General features: G+C 50.9%; 1 protein-coding gene across 7 annotated transcripts in view; it reads left to right on the top strand.

Moving 5' to 3' along the window:
• The window catches only part of Scube1 (signal peptide, CUB domain, EGF-like 1), a 122,469-nt gene that overhangs the window by 86,612 nt on the left and 19,659 nt on the right, over positions 1-16,198 (top strand). For 6 of the 7 annotated variants that reach the window (XR_003951419.1, XM_006521242.4, NM_001271473.1 and 3 more), the window contains 3 exons: positions 3,647-3,769; positions 8,940-9,056; positions 10,366-10,488. Coding sequence is in view for 6 of the 7 variants with exons in the window: in XM_006521242.4 (XP_006521305.1) it covers positions 3,647-3,769; positions 8,940-9,056; positions 10,366-10,488 (363 nt within the window). In the remaining variant the exon portion in view is untranslated. Of the gene's footprint in view, positions 1-3,646; positions 3,770-8,939; positions 9,095-10,365; positions 10,489-16,198 lie in introns of all 7 variants that reach the window. The other variant, XM_006521243.2, reaches the window with a different exon arrangement.

Raw genomic sequence — 16,198 nt, 5'->3', positions numbered from 1 at the left:
GGACTGGGATTATGGTGTGTGGCCAACCCTTGACCTTTCATTGCGTGCCCTTCAGAGCTGGCGGGGACAGCCTGGCACACGACATGAATCATTGTGTGTCACAAATGTACGAGAGGTTCTCAACTAAAGGAGGAAGGACTTTGGCATAGAAACTGGGGGATCTAGAGGTGAGGATACAGATGACTGAGGTAGAAGGTAAGATGCCCTGCAGCTATGCGAGAGAGAACACAGGGCGAAACTTCCCATTCTTCCCCACAGCACACCCATGTCACAGAAAGCCAGCCGCCATATAGGACCCCAGGCTAGAAGAGGGTAGATTCGGGCCTTGCTGCACCCTCTGAGACATAGGCTGACCCTCGCTCGACGAGAGGGCTGTGCAGTGCTTCATTCCTGTGACCAGGGTGGTCAGAAGTGGAGATATAGAGGCCAGCTGCTCATATCTGGAAGCCAACTTATCTAGCTAGGAAGGGTCTGAGCCATATGTGCTCTGAGAGGGGACAGATGAGAGGAGACACTGCCCCACCCTGTGCCAGTAGCCCAAACCGTGTTCTGATCTGCACTCCATTTTAAGGGCAATAGGTGTGAAAGGGACAGTAATAGCCTTAGGCTCCATCCCAGTGACTCTTGGGTTTCCCAGGACTCTGCTTCAAATGGTTGAACCCTTTAACCAGACTGGCCCTGCCTAGCCCTTTGGCCAAACCTCCTCCAGGAAGACCAGTCATTTGCCCTCATAGGATGGGGCCTTTTCATGTAACAGGCGCTCTGACTCCTAACGGGCTTCAGGTGCTGGGAAGAGCACCACAGAGATGAACGACTTCAGTCAGTCTCTGAGGTAAAGATGGACCAGCATCTTGCCCAGGCATGATGAAGCCCTTATGATCTGGTGGGAGGCAGTGGCCTTCACCAGAATGAGGGTGGGCAGCATTTCCAGTGACTGCTACCCAGGCCCTAGTCAAGGGTAGGTAGGGCAGGCGCAGGCCCAGGTTGTCGTTCGCACTGCCTGGCCCCTGGGTAGCATCTTAAAGAGCAACGAGACTTCAGGTGGCATCTTTTGGGCCAGGTGACCATGGCAGGGGAGAAAGCAGAGATGAGATTCCTCTGTGGGAACTACTAAAATGGAAGAGGGAGGGACTCATGTGTAAGTGCCTGACGTGGCCACTGTGACATCTCCAAGTCCAAGAAGCCAGGGAGCAACCACAGTCCTCAGGGGTGCTGTTGTAGAGTTCCAGACAGAAGCTAAAGATGTTCCAGCAGGGCTTAGGGACTCGGACCACACAAGCCAACAGGGGCTTCCTAGTGCACCTGAGGACCTGCCCAGGGGTTCTAGCTCACCAGTCAGGTGTACACTCTGATCTTGGCAAAGGTCCAGGGGACAATATCAAAGGGATGACTTCAAAAGTTCAGCGTTTCCCCGAGAGCCTGGGATTCATCATCGGGTAAACAGGTGGCTGCAGGGGGCGGTGACAGCTGGGAAAGCCCTAGGCCAACTACTTCATCAGAGCAGGTGGAGGCAGGGTGGGAAGCCGGAGCATTTGCCCAAGCAAGAGGCCAAGGGACTGGGGAGTTTACTCCAGACCTAGCTCTGCTCTGGGCCAACTAGCCCTGGGCTCCCTGTTTGGTACAGTGCTGATGAGAATCTTGCTAACTGACCCTTCCCCAAAGAGGACGCTCTTGACAAAGAGCGTCCTCTTGACTGGAGCCTAGAGTGCTTCTGATATGGCAGCCCCTCCTCCCACCATCTCCCAGAACAGCCTGGGAGAGCCCCCACCCACCAGCCTCCTTCTCCACCCTCAGTTCCCTCTCCCCCTCCCCCATGCCCTGGGCCAAACAGGCCACCTGCCAGGACTTTCATCAAAGTGGGAAGACTATATCCTCACCTGTCTTGCAAGCCAGCCCAACGTAGCCCTTGGCACAGAAGGGAAGAGGAGGTTGTGACCTGTGTGTTCTTGTGGCTCCCCCCAATCAGAGTACCCTATATACACACACCTGGGCCCAAGGCCTCTGTGCCCACTACTGTCTGGGATCCTTGCCTTGGTATTGACATCTTCTTTCAACTCTTCACTTGAGGAACATTCTTAGGAAGTCCCAGGGCCCTGAAAGCCTACCTCAGGGTCTCTGTGTCCCTGAGAACAGAGTCCATGACAACTGAGTGGCCTCTCTAGGACTGGGTGGGCAGAGTCATGAAGGTCAGCAGGGAGAAGTAGACAGTTGCAGAGGGAAGAGCTTGGGGAATCCCCGCCCCTCCCTGGGGGGGGGGGGGGCAGGAATGGTGGTTCTTATTCTGGGAAACCAAAGGCCTCAGCACACTTGGCAGATACACTGTAGAAGGTGGTACAGGTTGCCTGTGTGGGAGAGAGGGCGCAGGGTAAAGGGAAGAGATGAGAGAAACAGAAATGAAGGCTGAGGGGCTGGAGAGATGGATCAGCGGTTAGGAGAGCTGACTGCTCTTCTGAAGGTCCTGAGTTCTATTCCCAGCAACCACATGGTGGCTCACAACCATCTGTAATGGGATCTGATGCCCTCTTCTGGTGTGTGTCTGAAGATAGCTATGGTGTACTTGTATAAATAATAAATAGATAATATTTTTAAAAAAAGAAAAAGAAATGAAGGCTGAGGTCCATGTGAGACCAACAACAACAACAACACCCCACCCCCACTAGATTCTGTGCTAGAGAGAAAAGCAGCTTTCTCTCAACCGATGTAAGCCAGCTTCGAGCTTTGCTGACAGGCTCAGGAACAGACGGGATGTTAGTGAGGCTCCTAGGTCTGGAGGGTGAGGGATGGGGGCAGGGGGGAGCGTGACAAGAGTCCAACCATAGGCAGCATCCGGGCTCAAGTGATCAGGACATGAACAGAGAGGTTCACAGAGGTGGAGTGTTAGCTAGAAGCCCAACTCTCTGAAGGAGAAGGCTCCCTGTCAGTGGGAAACTGTAAACTGAGGCCACCTGACAGGCTTGCTCCTGAGGGCCACAGCAGGAGGGGCATCAAAATGGGTGTGGTCAGTGATCTGTGGAGTACAGACGCTACTCACTGCCTGCTGAAAGAAGAACTCAGGCAAAGAGGGGGTGTGGGGTGGGCCCAGCCCTCACTCACTCACTCACTGGGAAGGCTCACCCCCTCACTTCCTCCTGCACACAGCCTCTCCTCAGCAGGCAGCCAGCAGTGACACCTGCTTCTCCATGGCACTGATATTCCCAGCCCCAGCACTTTGGAGATGTGACTTCCTATCATCCTCATGGCATCTGTCTTGTGTTATAGGGACCCTTTCTATCCTCATCCGGGAGAGGAGGGGGAAAGCACAGTTTGCCCATGTCACCTGTGGCAGCCCCACTCGTTCCAGAACTCCTCCCTAGGTGTTTGGGTAAAGGGTCATGTCGGAATTGGGGGGGGGGACATCACTGTCCCTGTTGATTCCCCTAAAACAAGATACAGGCTTACCAATCACAGGGGAAGTCTGAGACCTTGGAGAGCCAGGATTTAGCTATTCACTCAGATTCTTCCTATCTGTGCTCAACTGGGGAGCTGAGGCTAGCCTAGGCAGTGATCAGCAGGTGGATCAAGGTCAATAAGGCAGGGTGGCACCCCCATTTCCCCAGGCCATCCCCTCCATGGTACCTGAGCCTATTCCCCTCTCCAACCTCTTCAGACATCAACGAGTGCTTGATGAATAACGGAGGCTGCGACCACTTCTGCCGAAACACCGTGGGCAGCTTTGAATGCGGCTGCCAAAAGGGCCACAAGCTACTGACGGACGAGCGGACATGCCAAGGTAAGCGCCCACCAGACCCCAGGAACCACTCACAGTCACTGGCCATGGTCAATGACCCTTTCTTCCAGATTCTTACAGACTCCTGGAGAGCAAAGCGCTCAAAGTGGGTAGCTCAAGATGCAGAATTCTCTAGAACTTGGTGCCTGTGCTTGTTGACCTGTCTTTCATGACTTATAGCCACACAATCCAACCCCTGCCTCCTGTCCCCTTTATGGATAAGAAAAGATCTGGAAATGAATGGTGGTGCTTGCCCCAATTCCAGCTGGAACATAATTGTAAGATTGAGTCTACACAATGAGACATTATCTAAAATGCATATTTATGGGAAACTAAGGCCCACTGGCCCTCCCTTCCTATTTACACCTTCCCTGTGCCGGCTCTGAAGGCACAATACTGCCTTCTGGTGGAAGACATGGCACATCACAGACACTTTCCAACAGTGGTTTGGATAACTCAAACCTAGTGGCCCCTAGGATGCAGGGATCCCAGGAGGAGGGTGATCAGGGAGATTCCTGGGAAAGCCACTGGTGACATGCTGGACAAATCATTTCCCAAGAGAAGCAGGAAGTTGCACCCTTAGGAGTGGGAGTTTGGGGTACACGAGACCTCAGTGGGGCTGAACAGGGCCATTGGGGAGGAACCAGGTTCCCTGGAGGACTAACCTCAGGAGAAAACATGAAACACATCAGGGCCTCAGTTCTAACTCTGACTCTCCTATCAGGGTCTGGCTGTTTTGTTCCCAGGAGGCCCCAGTAGTTTCAGAGTAGGCAACCCTTAAGTTATTAGACTGGCAGCCTCTGCGTTTGAACAGCGAGGCCCTCAAGTCCCAGGTCCTGGTAAGAGGAGGTCAGTTACCAAGGTCAATGTGACCTCCGACTCACTGGGGCAGGGCTCCAACCACAGCCTCCCCTCATCCAAGCCTCGTTCCCCTGGAAAGCATCCTGGCCCCTCTCCTCTGGATGCAGGCTGGTCAGGCTCCCGGCAGCTGGCCAGCCCTGAGAGCTCCTCCACACTCTGGTTTTGTCTCCCTGTTAGTTTACCGAGCTCTGCAAAGGGCCAAGAGCATCAATTCTCAACCTGTGAGCCACAAGCCCTTTGAGAGTCAAAGGACCCTTCCACAGGGATTGTATGTATCTCAGATATCCTGCATATCAGATGTTGTACATTATAGCTTATAACATAGCAAAATTATAGTTATGAAGTAGCAATGAAATAATTTTATGATTGGGGGTCACACAAAATGAGGGACTATATTAAGAAATAACAGCATCAGGAAGGTTGAGGGCTGCTGGCCAAAGATCCTTTGACTTTGAATCCTCAACTGCCCCTGAGGGAGCAGGCAAGGTAGTAGGCGCACTGAGGCTCTGTATCACAGCCTTGCTAGCATCCTCCCTACCCAGCCCCATTTGTGTCTCCACCTTTTTCCAACTCATCTATCTGAAGACTCCTCAGGTCCAAGCTCCTTAGGGACCCTCGTACTATCCCAGTGCCCTTTGACCTTCATACAGCCTCCTGGCCTCCCTGCCTTTGCCTGGGGCATCCTCCTCCATTCCAAGCAGGACCTATCCGTGACCCAGGAGGTCCTCCCAGACCCCAGGGAGACCTCACACCCTCACTTGAGCACCCATGGCACAGCATCTTCCTTGCATTAGTGTCTTATGAGCACATACATAGAGGTATGACACCACTAGAGCTAGAGCCAATGTGTTCAAAGAACAAACTCTTAACTGCTGTGCCTGTGGAGGGTCAGGTCAGTGTCTATTTCACAAGCTTCTCAGGAGAAATGGATCCAATGCTTATAGGAAACAAGTCTATCCTAGGCACAAACTCTAAGAGAAATAACTATTATACATGAGTCACTGTCCTGTTACAATGAAGAGACGCCATGACCAAGACAACTCTTATAAGAGAAATCATTTAACTGGGGGCTGGCTCATAGTTGCAGAGGGTCAGTCAGCCCATTATCATCGAGGAGAGGAGCATGGTGGCAGAGGAGTAGCTGAGACCCACCTCCTGATCTGTAGACAGTTAGACTGGCCCTGATGTAGGTTTTTGAAACCTCAAAGCTCATCCACAGAGACACACTTCCTCCACCAAGGCCACACCTCCTATTCCTTATAATCTTTTCTAACAGTTCTGTTCCCTAGTGACTAAGTATTCAAGTATCTGAGCCTGGGGGGGGGGGCACTCTTATTCAAACCACCACATTCTACTCCCAGGCCCCCAAAGGCTTGTAGCCATGTCATAAGAAAAAATGTACCAGGCAGTGATGGATCATTGCTTTAATCCCAGCACTCAGGAAGAGGCAGAGGCAGGTGGATCTCTGTGAGTTTGAGTCCAGCTTGGTCTACAGAGTGAGTTCCAGGAAAGTCAGGGCTACATATTGAAACCCTATTTTGTCAAAAAAAAGAAGAAGAAGAAGAAGAAGGAGGAGGAGGAGGAGGAGGAGGAGGAGGAGGGAAGGAAGGAAGGAAGGAAGGAAAGAAAAGGAAAGGAAAGGAAAGGAAAGGAAAGGAAAGGAAAGGAAAGGAAAGGAAAGGAAAGGAAAGGAAAGGAAAGGAAAGGAAAGGAAAGGAAAGAAAAGAAAAATGCATTTAGTTCAACTTCAAAAGTCTCCATAGTCTTTCACAGTCTCAAGACTGCTTAAAAATCCAAAGCTGTTTCTGAGACTCAAGGCAAGCTCTTAAGTGTAACCTATAAAATCAAAATTAAAAAAAACAAACAGATCACATACTTTCACTAGACATTACCAGAGAAACAAAGGGGACCCTAGTGAGGAAGAACTGGACCAAAGCAAAAGCAAAAAAGCAGCAGGCAGTCACCAAACTCTGTGTCGCCATGTCTGATGTCAGATCTCTTAACTTCTTTTAGCTCTGTTGACTGAAACACACCTCTGTGTGTCTCTGTCTCTCTGTGACTCTGTCTCTCAGTGTATCTCTTAATGCCGTTGTCTCTGCCTCCCGCTGGCTGGTTCTACTCCCTGTTAGCAGCTCTCCTTGGCAGGTATTCCCATGCTTTGGTATCTCCAACATTTTCGGGTCTCCATTGAAATCCAGGTTTCCTCTTCACAGCTCCATACAATAGCCTCTCTGAGCCTCCAAGCAGGGACAACCCTAACACATGCCTGCCTGGCCTCAGCAGCTTCCTTACAGTTCCACCCATGGAGGTGGGAGTGGGGGCACGGCGCAGCGATTCTACAATCCCTTTCTTGTATTCTCAACTCTAAAGCCTGAACCAATGTTCAGCCGATGTTGCCAAGTTCTGCTTTGGGGGGCTGGGGAACTTGGCCCCCTGTTCAATAACATTTGAATCAACTCTCCGGGTTGATGGTTCCTTCCCCAGCTTAGGCTGTCCTTTTTACAACTTGGAAGCTTAGCTGGGAGGGGCCTTGCCCCGAGGTCACCACGCCCTTTATTCCATTCAGCATCTGCTTTCCTTTAAACTTTTGATCCCCTGGCGCTCAAGACTTGGCTCCAATATCACCTTTTCTGGTGTCCTTTTCTCCCCGTGCCCCACGTATGTGTTTCTCTTTGTCCAGCTTGTTTCTTTCCATTAGAGATCTTCATAAGAGTGACCACTAGCAACCACATCAATAAAACAGTTGATACCAGGTTGTCTTGAAATCCCCTCTGTCATTAATCAAAAAACAAACAAACAAACAAACAAACACTTTAGTTTAACGCCAGGTAGGTTTCTAGGACAAGGGCAAAAAAGCAGCCACACTTTGCCAAAATATCCCAAGAATGTTCTCTGAGCCACTTATTAATATTCTTACCTTTCGAAGTTTATTGAGCTGGGCCCCCACCATTGAAATCACCCTCAGCCCTGTCTTCCATGTTCCCACAGGATGGCCCACTAAGTCCCACTTAGAGCATTCAACTGCTTTTCTAGTCCAAACTCCCAAAATCTTCCATAGTCCTCCAGCAAATAGTAGAGTCAGGCCTGTTACAGCAATACCCCAGTCCCCGGTACCTATTATGGGACGGCTGATGTGCAGGCAACCCATGACTCTCCATTCCCTTTGGACTTTGGCTGCCCAAGGAAATTCATAGTCAAATGGCTTGTGCTATCAGAGCTACTTTTTAAAACCTTATGTGTAGTATATTCCCTCTCCCCTCTTCTATCGGTGCCACATTCCTAACCTCTCCGAAAACATCTTCGGGTGGCAAGAACACACTTTGGTCAACATCACGAGTTTGTATTCCATTTCAGCTTCCTCTTGAGGGTTCTTAAGCAAGTCCCAGTCATTTTCCTTCCTGGCATATGTACCAAGTTGCTTTCCTATAGAGGCATGGCACCTCAGGCTTCTGATCCCAGTACTTGGGAAGCAGAGCAGGAGTTAAAGCCAGCTCGAGCCACATGAGACCCAGCCTCAGAAGTAAAACAGAAACAGATGGGAGGATGGCCCAGGAGGAAGTGCTTGGTGAGCAAGCTTGAGCATTGCATGAGCATTGCATGAGCACTGCGTGAGCATTGCACATCCCCAGCAGCCATGTAAAAGCCAAGCATGGCAACACATGCCTGTAAACCCAGCATGGCGACCAGGGGAGTCACGAGGACCTCTGGGATGGGCAAGCCTGCCAGTATAGCAGACAGCAAGCTTCCCATTCAGTGAGAGACCCTGTATAGAAAATAAAGATAAGGCTGCAGTGCTGGCTCAGGGTTAAGAGCATGAACTGCGCTTATAGAGGGTCAGTTCCCAGCACCCACATCAGGAGGCCTCTAACTCCAGCTCCTGGGGCTCTGGCGCCCTCTGCTGTTCTCCTTGGGTACTCACATACACAAAATTAAAAACAAAACATTTTAAAACAGGTAATTAAGGTGGAGGAAGACACCCAACATTGACCTCTGGCCTGTATGCATATGCACAGGTAAACACACATGCAAACGCATGCTAAAGCAAATGTAAATATCTTTCCTAACCACAGGTGAATGAGATAGTAACAGAGATCCATAATAATCCACTTCCATAACAGACATGAGGGGATTCTACCCCAGCAACAGGGCTAACAGAAACAGTGTGGAAAAGTAAGCAACGAGAAACTTAATAGACTTGGAGACTGTGCTGCGCCTCAGGACCCAGGAACCATCCAGACAGGATGTTCCGTGGGTGACAGGCCTGCCTAGTCACCTCAAGCTGACATGCCACCCTGTCTCCCTGTGACCACAGACATTGACGAGTGTTCCTTTGAGCGGACCTGTGACCACATCTGCATCAACTCCCCCGGCAGTTTCCAGTGCCTGTGCCGCCGAGGCTACACACTCTACGGGACAACCCACTGCGGAGGTCTGCAGCCCGCCCGCCAGGGCCACCTCCCCCTCGAGGCACGCGCCTGGCATATGGCCATCAACAGTGCTCCCCACACCCCAATCGTGACTTTGACCCTGGTGGGCCTGGGAGGGACCTTGCAAGGCTGGGATTCTGCCAAACAGGCACAAGGTAGTGGACAGGGGTTGGGGGGAGACAGGGCATGGGAGGCACCATGAGGGTGCCTTAGCAGGTTTGGAAACATAAACCCAGAACCTCATTTCCTGGGGTAACCAGTCCAGAAGTGGGTGGCCAATGCACAGAAATTTCCAGAAAGTACATTCTAGAGACAATGAGAATCCTAAAGGAGGAACCTTTGGGTCAAGACGGGAAAGCAGTTCGGGGGAACAGCATATACAGACGCACAGAGGCAAGGATGTAGCAGGGATGAGCCCATGAGCAGCAGGAAACAGGGTAATATCCCCCGGGGAGATACATGCCCAGGATGTACAGAGCTGTGTGAGCCCAGAGGGAGCCTTGAGGGTAGCCTGAGGGCTTCTTTACAGTGCTACACACCAACGCAGGAAGCCTTGAAGCAGAGTGCTAGATAGTCATATCTGTATGACAAAGGACTCTGGCTGTTGGAGGAAGGGAACATGGGATCCAGGCAGCCCATGGGGGAGATGGCTCATGGCCTGAGACCTTATCCTCTGGGTTGGGAGGAGGGGTAGGGCAGAGCTGGAGAGAAGATTCAAGAGCCTGGGATGGAGGAATTCTTACCTAGAGCCCCGGGTTCCACAGCCAGCACCACAGTGAACAAGAGCTTGGACTGAGCCAGAGGACATTAGGCCAGATGTGGCTGGTGAAGATGGGAAGAGAGGGGGTCATCGTGGCCTCTCTTCTTTCTCTGTGACCTGAGAACAGTGCAAAGCTAGAGAGGGCCAGGTCATACTGGAGACAGGGGCGGAATAGCCACTTGATGCTAGTGCCATTGTCAAGGGACTCTCAAATGCCGTTTCCCTGACTGATAGGATAGCATACATGTGTGCTGGCATCCAGGGCGGCCTGGAGCAGGAAGAGCTAGCTAGCCCTTGCCTAAAGGAGGTTTTTGGTCAGAGGAGGAAGAGTCTCCAGTGACTTCTTTCAGACTGGTGCCCACTATCCAGGAGGGGAAACTAAGGCTGTCGAGGAGCCAAAGCTTTCCCTGGGGGGATGAGATATCCGTGATGCCCAAGACCTCTGCCAGACCGGACCAGAATCAGGAGCTTCCTGGTCTCTGGTCCTGGGTGTGTGACCTGGGCTGCTATTTCCCACCCCCTCCGGCCCTCACTCCTGCCTGTGTTTCCAGACGTGGATGAATGTAGCATGAACAACGGCAGCTGTGAGCAGGGCTGTGTCAACACCAAGGGCAGCTACGAGTGTGTGTGCCCACCAGGGAGGAGGCTGCACTGGAATCAGAAGGACTGTGTGGGTGAGTGGGGAGAGGTCACTTGCTGGCCCTGCCCTCTCTATGGGGGAGGGCATGCCAGAGATCTTGGTACTAGGTTCAGTCCCTGTTTTAGTTAGGGTTTTACTGCTGTGAACAGACCCCGTGGTTTTTTTTGAGACAGGGTTTCTCTGTATAGCCCTGGCTGTCCTGGAACTCACTCTGTAAACCAGGCTGGCCTTGAACTCAGAAATCTGTCCTTTGATCCAGAATCAGACCTAGAACTTCACACCTGAGGTCTTTGACATCGAGTTGAGCTACTTACTGGTCCTGGTCAACCTGCTTCTTTCTTTTCTTTTTTTTGTTTTTTTTTTTGTTTGTTTGTTTGTTTCAAGACAGGGTTTCTCTGTATAGCCCTGGCTGTCCTGGAACTCACTCTGTAAACCAGGCTGGCCTTGAACTCAGAAATCTGCCTGCCTCTGCCTCCCAAGTGCTGGGATTAAAGGCGTGCGCCACCACTGCCCAGCTAAAGCAACTCTCATAAGGATAACATTTCATTGGGGCTGGCTTACAAGTTCAGAGGTTCAGTCCATTATCATCAAGGCAGGATTATGGCACCATCCAGGCAGGCATGGTGCAGGAGGAGCTGAGAGTTCTACATCTTCATCTGAAGGCTGCTAGCAGAATACTGGCTTCCAAGAAGCTAGAATGAGGGTCTTATAGCCCACAACCACAGTGACACACCTACTCCAACATGGCCACACCCATTCCAACAGGGCCACACCTTCTAATAGTGCCATTCCCTGGGCCAAGCATATATAAACCATCACAGCCCCTATTAATGAAAAAAGCTAATGCTCTCTGGAGGCCCTCCAGCAAGGCTCCATATCCTTGAGAATCAAACCCCAGGTCTGCCCTCACCCCTTTTTATTCTGTTGTTTTGACACTGGGTCTCATTTGTAGCCCTGGCTGGCATGGGACTCACCATATAGACCAGGTTGGTTCAGACTCACAGAACCCTCCTGCCTCTGCCTCCTGAGATCATAGGTATGCCCCACTATGCCCAGCCAGGGTCCAGTTGTTAGAATGGCCATCATCCTCCCTGCATTTGCTCCATGCCAACCCACCATGCCCCCACTCCACCCTCAAGCCAAGGATGCCTGAAGCATCAGGGCTTGTACAGCCTTCACTGTAGTGCTCCCCCTGAGTGATGTGCTGCTGTTCTGTTGTGTGAAGAGACACCATGGCCGAAGCAACTCTTGGGAGAGAAAGCATTTAATTGGGGCCATGCTGACAGCTTCAGAGGTTTAGTCTATTATCATCATGGTAAACATAGCAGCATGCAGGCAGGGGCTGGAGCAGTAGCCAAGAGATCCACCTGATCCACAGGTAGAGAGCTCAGGCCTAGCACGGGCTTTTGAAACCTCAAGCCCAACCCCAGTGACATACTTCCTCTGAAAGGCCACACCTGCTCCAATAAGGCCACACCTCCTAATCCTTCTAATCCCTCAACTAGTTCACATTCAAATACATGAGCTGATGGAGGCCATTCTTATTCAAACCACCACAAGGTCTGACTGCCATTGGTGGCCTGTCACAGGAAGGGCTAACTGCCATTGGCCTGACTGCTATTATGTTGATGAATGGCATGTCATACCACTTCCTCCTTTAAGTCACTGAATGTTCTGGACACTGAGCATGGTCTGACTAAGACAGACAAATATAACTGAGGACATCAATAGAAGGTGCTGGAAGGCTTTCTGTGTCCGTGAGCTAACAGAACCAAGGTCTCAGTAAGTCTACCACAGGCATCCAAACTGCCTTACCTTAGCCTCAGTGTGGCTCACTTCCCTCACTTGGCTGTGAATCCAGGTCTAGCATGAAACCGTTGCTAAACCCACAGATGACCAAGGAAGGCTCCAAGTTGTTCTACCATGGAGGACTGTGGTGACAAGCCTGATGAGGCCCTCCCTGCCGCCCCTCCCCCCATGGTGGCATGGGCTGCAGTTCTCAGTGTCACCCAGAAAGAGGAGCTCTTCCTATCCATTTGTTTTTCAGTGCTAGAAATGGAACTGGGGGGGGGGGGGGAAGCCGGGCATGGTGGCACACGCCTTTAATCCCAGCACTCGGGAAGCAGAGGCAGGCGGATTTCTGAGTTCGAGGCCAGCCTGGTCTACAAAGTGAGTTCCAGGACAGCTAGGGCTACACAGAGAAACCCTGTCTCGAAAAACCAAAAAGAAAAAAGAAAAGGAAAAAGAAATGAAATGAAATACAGGGCCTCCTGCATGCTAGTTCTAGCACTGAGCCACACCCGGTAGCTGAGGCTGGCCTTGAACTCCTGACCCCCCTATTTCCACCTCTCAAATGCTATGGTTACATAAGCCTACTCTCGAGCAAACTTTTGGCGAGCACTCTGGATTGCCTGGCCCCCATAGATGGCCCATCTAATCCCGTGATCTAATCAGCCCTTATTATCATACCCCTCAAATGGACCCCGTCCCGCTGATTCCTGGAAGGAGAGCACAGGTCACTGTGAACATTGCAATGGAAAGTTCTGAAGTTGGGAAAATCTCACAGCCCCCACAGAGCAGTCAGCCTGGTCCTTGTGGTATCAACTAGCCAGCTTTTCCTGAGAGATGCAGCTCTTCTCAGTGGTGCCAAGCTGGAGAAGAGGGGGTGATAAGTGCCCACAGGTGCCCGGCAGGGATCCCCAAAGTCACTTCTCACAAAGCGAGAGCCTTTCCCCCTCCCTCTCTGATCACAAAGAGCACAGCTTGTGATTTTCAAGTTAGCACTAAATAGAAGTCTGGTTACAGAACTCGGATAGCAGCTCTCCCAGTAGAGGTGAGGTGCGGCTGGGTGGTCCTGTTTGATAGGTTAAGTCAGAAGGGTTGAACCTTCCAGACAGCAGGAACCATCGTGAGGAGACACAGACAGATGGGTATGACCCCCCCACACACACACACTTGTCATCTCAGAGCTTGGGAGGCCCTGGCAGAAGGAACGGAAGTTCAAGATTCTCCTTAGCAAGCCTGAGGCCAAGCTGGGCTACCTGAACCCTTGTCATTTCCAAAAGACTGAAGTGTGAGCACATCCCCAGGAGCACGGGGAGCTGGCAGGAGCTGAGTGTTAAATGGGTTTCCTCCTGTGGTCTTTGGCTACGCTGTCTGTGTGACCGCAGCCATCAGCTCTGAGTCCTGGGGAGTCCGTTTCAGTGCACCGGGATGGTCTCTGAAGAGCCTCAGCTAAGGCTCTCCATGGTGACTTTACAGTCTGGGAAATTCATTTCTAGTCTTCCAGAGCAGCAAGAATAACGAAGACGGTGGCGTTTTCTAAGCACTTCATGACAAACTCCTCCAATAAAATGAGTCTTGATTACTTGCTGAGTGTTTCGCAGTGCCCCAAATGTGAAGGCAGAGTATCTTCCTCCAGCTCCTCAGAGTGCAAGGATCCCTTTCAGCAGGGCAGCCCATCTAAAAACAACTCTCACTGTTTCCATCCATCAGGATCCCCGAGGGTAGCATATTTCCAGTCTGGCTTTATATCTGTCTGGGACTGAGCTGGTTCCAGCACAGTCATGAATTGCTGGGACACAGGAAAATCTTCCCTGGCTGTTTTGATCCCACAGGTTGGGGTGTCAAGAAAGTGTAAGCAGACATCTATGTGTGGAGGTACCTGGGGGGATGGCATGGTCTCACCAGGTAGCATCCTCCTGGCCCTCAGGATCAGATTGCTACCAGATACAGTATCTATGAGGGTGCAGGGGATTTGGCTGTCTGTGCCAGCCTAAACCCTGACCTTAGTTCTCAGGTCAGAGCCGCCAGTTGAAGAGTGGCATTGTGGGAAAACAAACACTTCCGGGTGACATTAGGCTCCTCAGTTGTAGGCATCAGGGTTCAGCTGTGACCATAAAGCGCTCAGTTTTCTCAGCACTACAGCGTTGCTAATGGTTCTGAATGCTCCGCCGTGGCTCTCTGTAAACATTTACACCCTGTTGTCTGTAGCCACAGTATGGGTCTGAGACAGGCTCGGCCCAGGTGGGTAATTCCTGCGTGTTCAGACTAATGGTATCTCTCATGAGTTTGTTTTTTTTCCTTTCCTGTTAACAGCTGTCTTGAGAGGTAACTCACATGCCATGCACAGAATTCACCATGCAGTTCACACATGGTACAGTGGGGTTTTAGTACGATGGATGAGTGACATGAACCACCACGTGACTATGTAGAAGCTCACCCATGTGGAAGGCCAATCAGGGCATCAGATGCCTTCCTCTACCACTCAGGCAAGCTTGCTGATTGGTCTGTCTGCTTCCGCAGCAACAGGATTACAATCCTGTGCTGTCACATCCAGCTTCTTTTAAATGCATTCTAGGAATCCAACTCAGGTTGTGGTGGTTTGAAAATGCTTGGCCCAGGGAGGGGCACTATTAGGAGGTGTGGCCTTGTTGGAGTGGGTGTGGCCTTGTTGGAGGAAGTGTGTCACTGTGAGGGTGGGCGTTGAGACCCTCCTCCTAGCTGCTTAGGGTACAGTCCTTTCCTGGCTGCAGTTGGATCTAGACCTAGAACTCTCAGCTCCTCCTCCAGCCTCATGCCTGCCTGGATGCTGCCATGCTTCCCGCCATGATGATAATGGACTGAACCTCTGAACCTGTAAGCTAGCCCCAATTAAGGGTTGTCCTTTATAAGAGTTGCCTTGGTCATGGTGTCTCTTCACACCTAAGACACTGGTCCTCATGCTTGTGGGGCCAAGACCTTACTACCTGAGCTGTCCCCCAGCCCTGGGCAAATGATTTTAATAGAATCCTATACAGTGAAGTTTTTCCTTGGCCAAGCACAGCACCAAGAAAATGAGGGCTTGTCAAGGAAGAAGTCAGGAGGGGCTGGAGACCTAGCTTAGCGGTTAAAAGCATTGGCTGCTCTTCCAGAGTACCCAAGATAGATTGTTAGCACCTACAAGGTGGTTCACAACCATTTGAGAGTCTAGTTTGAGGGAATCCAACACCTTCTTTTGCCTTTATGGGCACCAGACATACCACTTGGTACACAGGCATACATACAGCTAAAAAACAACCATATACATAAAATAAAAATTTAAAACGAAAGAAGCAGGTTGACCAGGACCAGTAGCTCAACTCGATGTCAAAGACCTCAGGTGTGAAGTTCTAGGTTTGATTCTGGATCAAAGGACCAGAATGACTGTAGGGACTGGTGATGTAGGCTCAGAATCCCAAGGAAAGCCCTGGCCACTCAGCACCTAACGCAGGAAGCTGAGCAGTAACCTCCCCCAGTGGGAGTTGTATTTCAGGCTTGCTCACTGAGCAAAGGCATGCTCTGATCTTCAGAGGCAGTGGGAGGTAAATTTGTTTCAGGCAGTGTGAAGCTTGGGCTAGAGAGAGTCTAAGTGTGGCTTATCCTGCCTGTGGAAGGACTTGGCTTGATGGAGCCTTGGGATCTGGTCACTGGAGTGGCTTGGTCACTGGCTCAGAGTGTGTGGTGCTCTGCCTGTTCTGGCTCAGAGCCTATCAATTACCATCAGATGCCTACTAAGTGTGTGCTACTTTCTCTCTCTGTCTATCTATCTATCTATCTATCTATCTATCTATCTATGTATCATCTATCAATCTATCTATCATCTACCTATCTATCATCTACCTACCTACCTACCTACCTATCTATCTATCTATCTATCTATCTATCTATGTATCATCTATCAATCTATCTATCATCTACCTATCTATCATCTACCTACCTATCTA

This window comes from Mus musculus, chromosome 15, assembly GCF_000001635.26.
Source record: "Mus musculus strain C57BL/6J chromosome 15, GRCm38.p6 C57BL/6J".
Classification (NCBI taxonomy): domain Eukaryota; kingdom Metazoa; phylum Chordata; class Mammalia; order Rodentia; family Muridae; genus Mus; species Mus musculus.
This window is presented reverse-complemented; position numbering and strand designations above follow the sequence as displayed.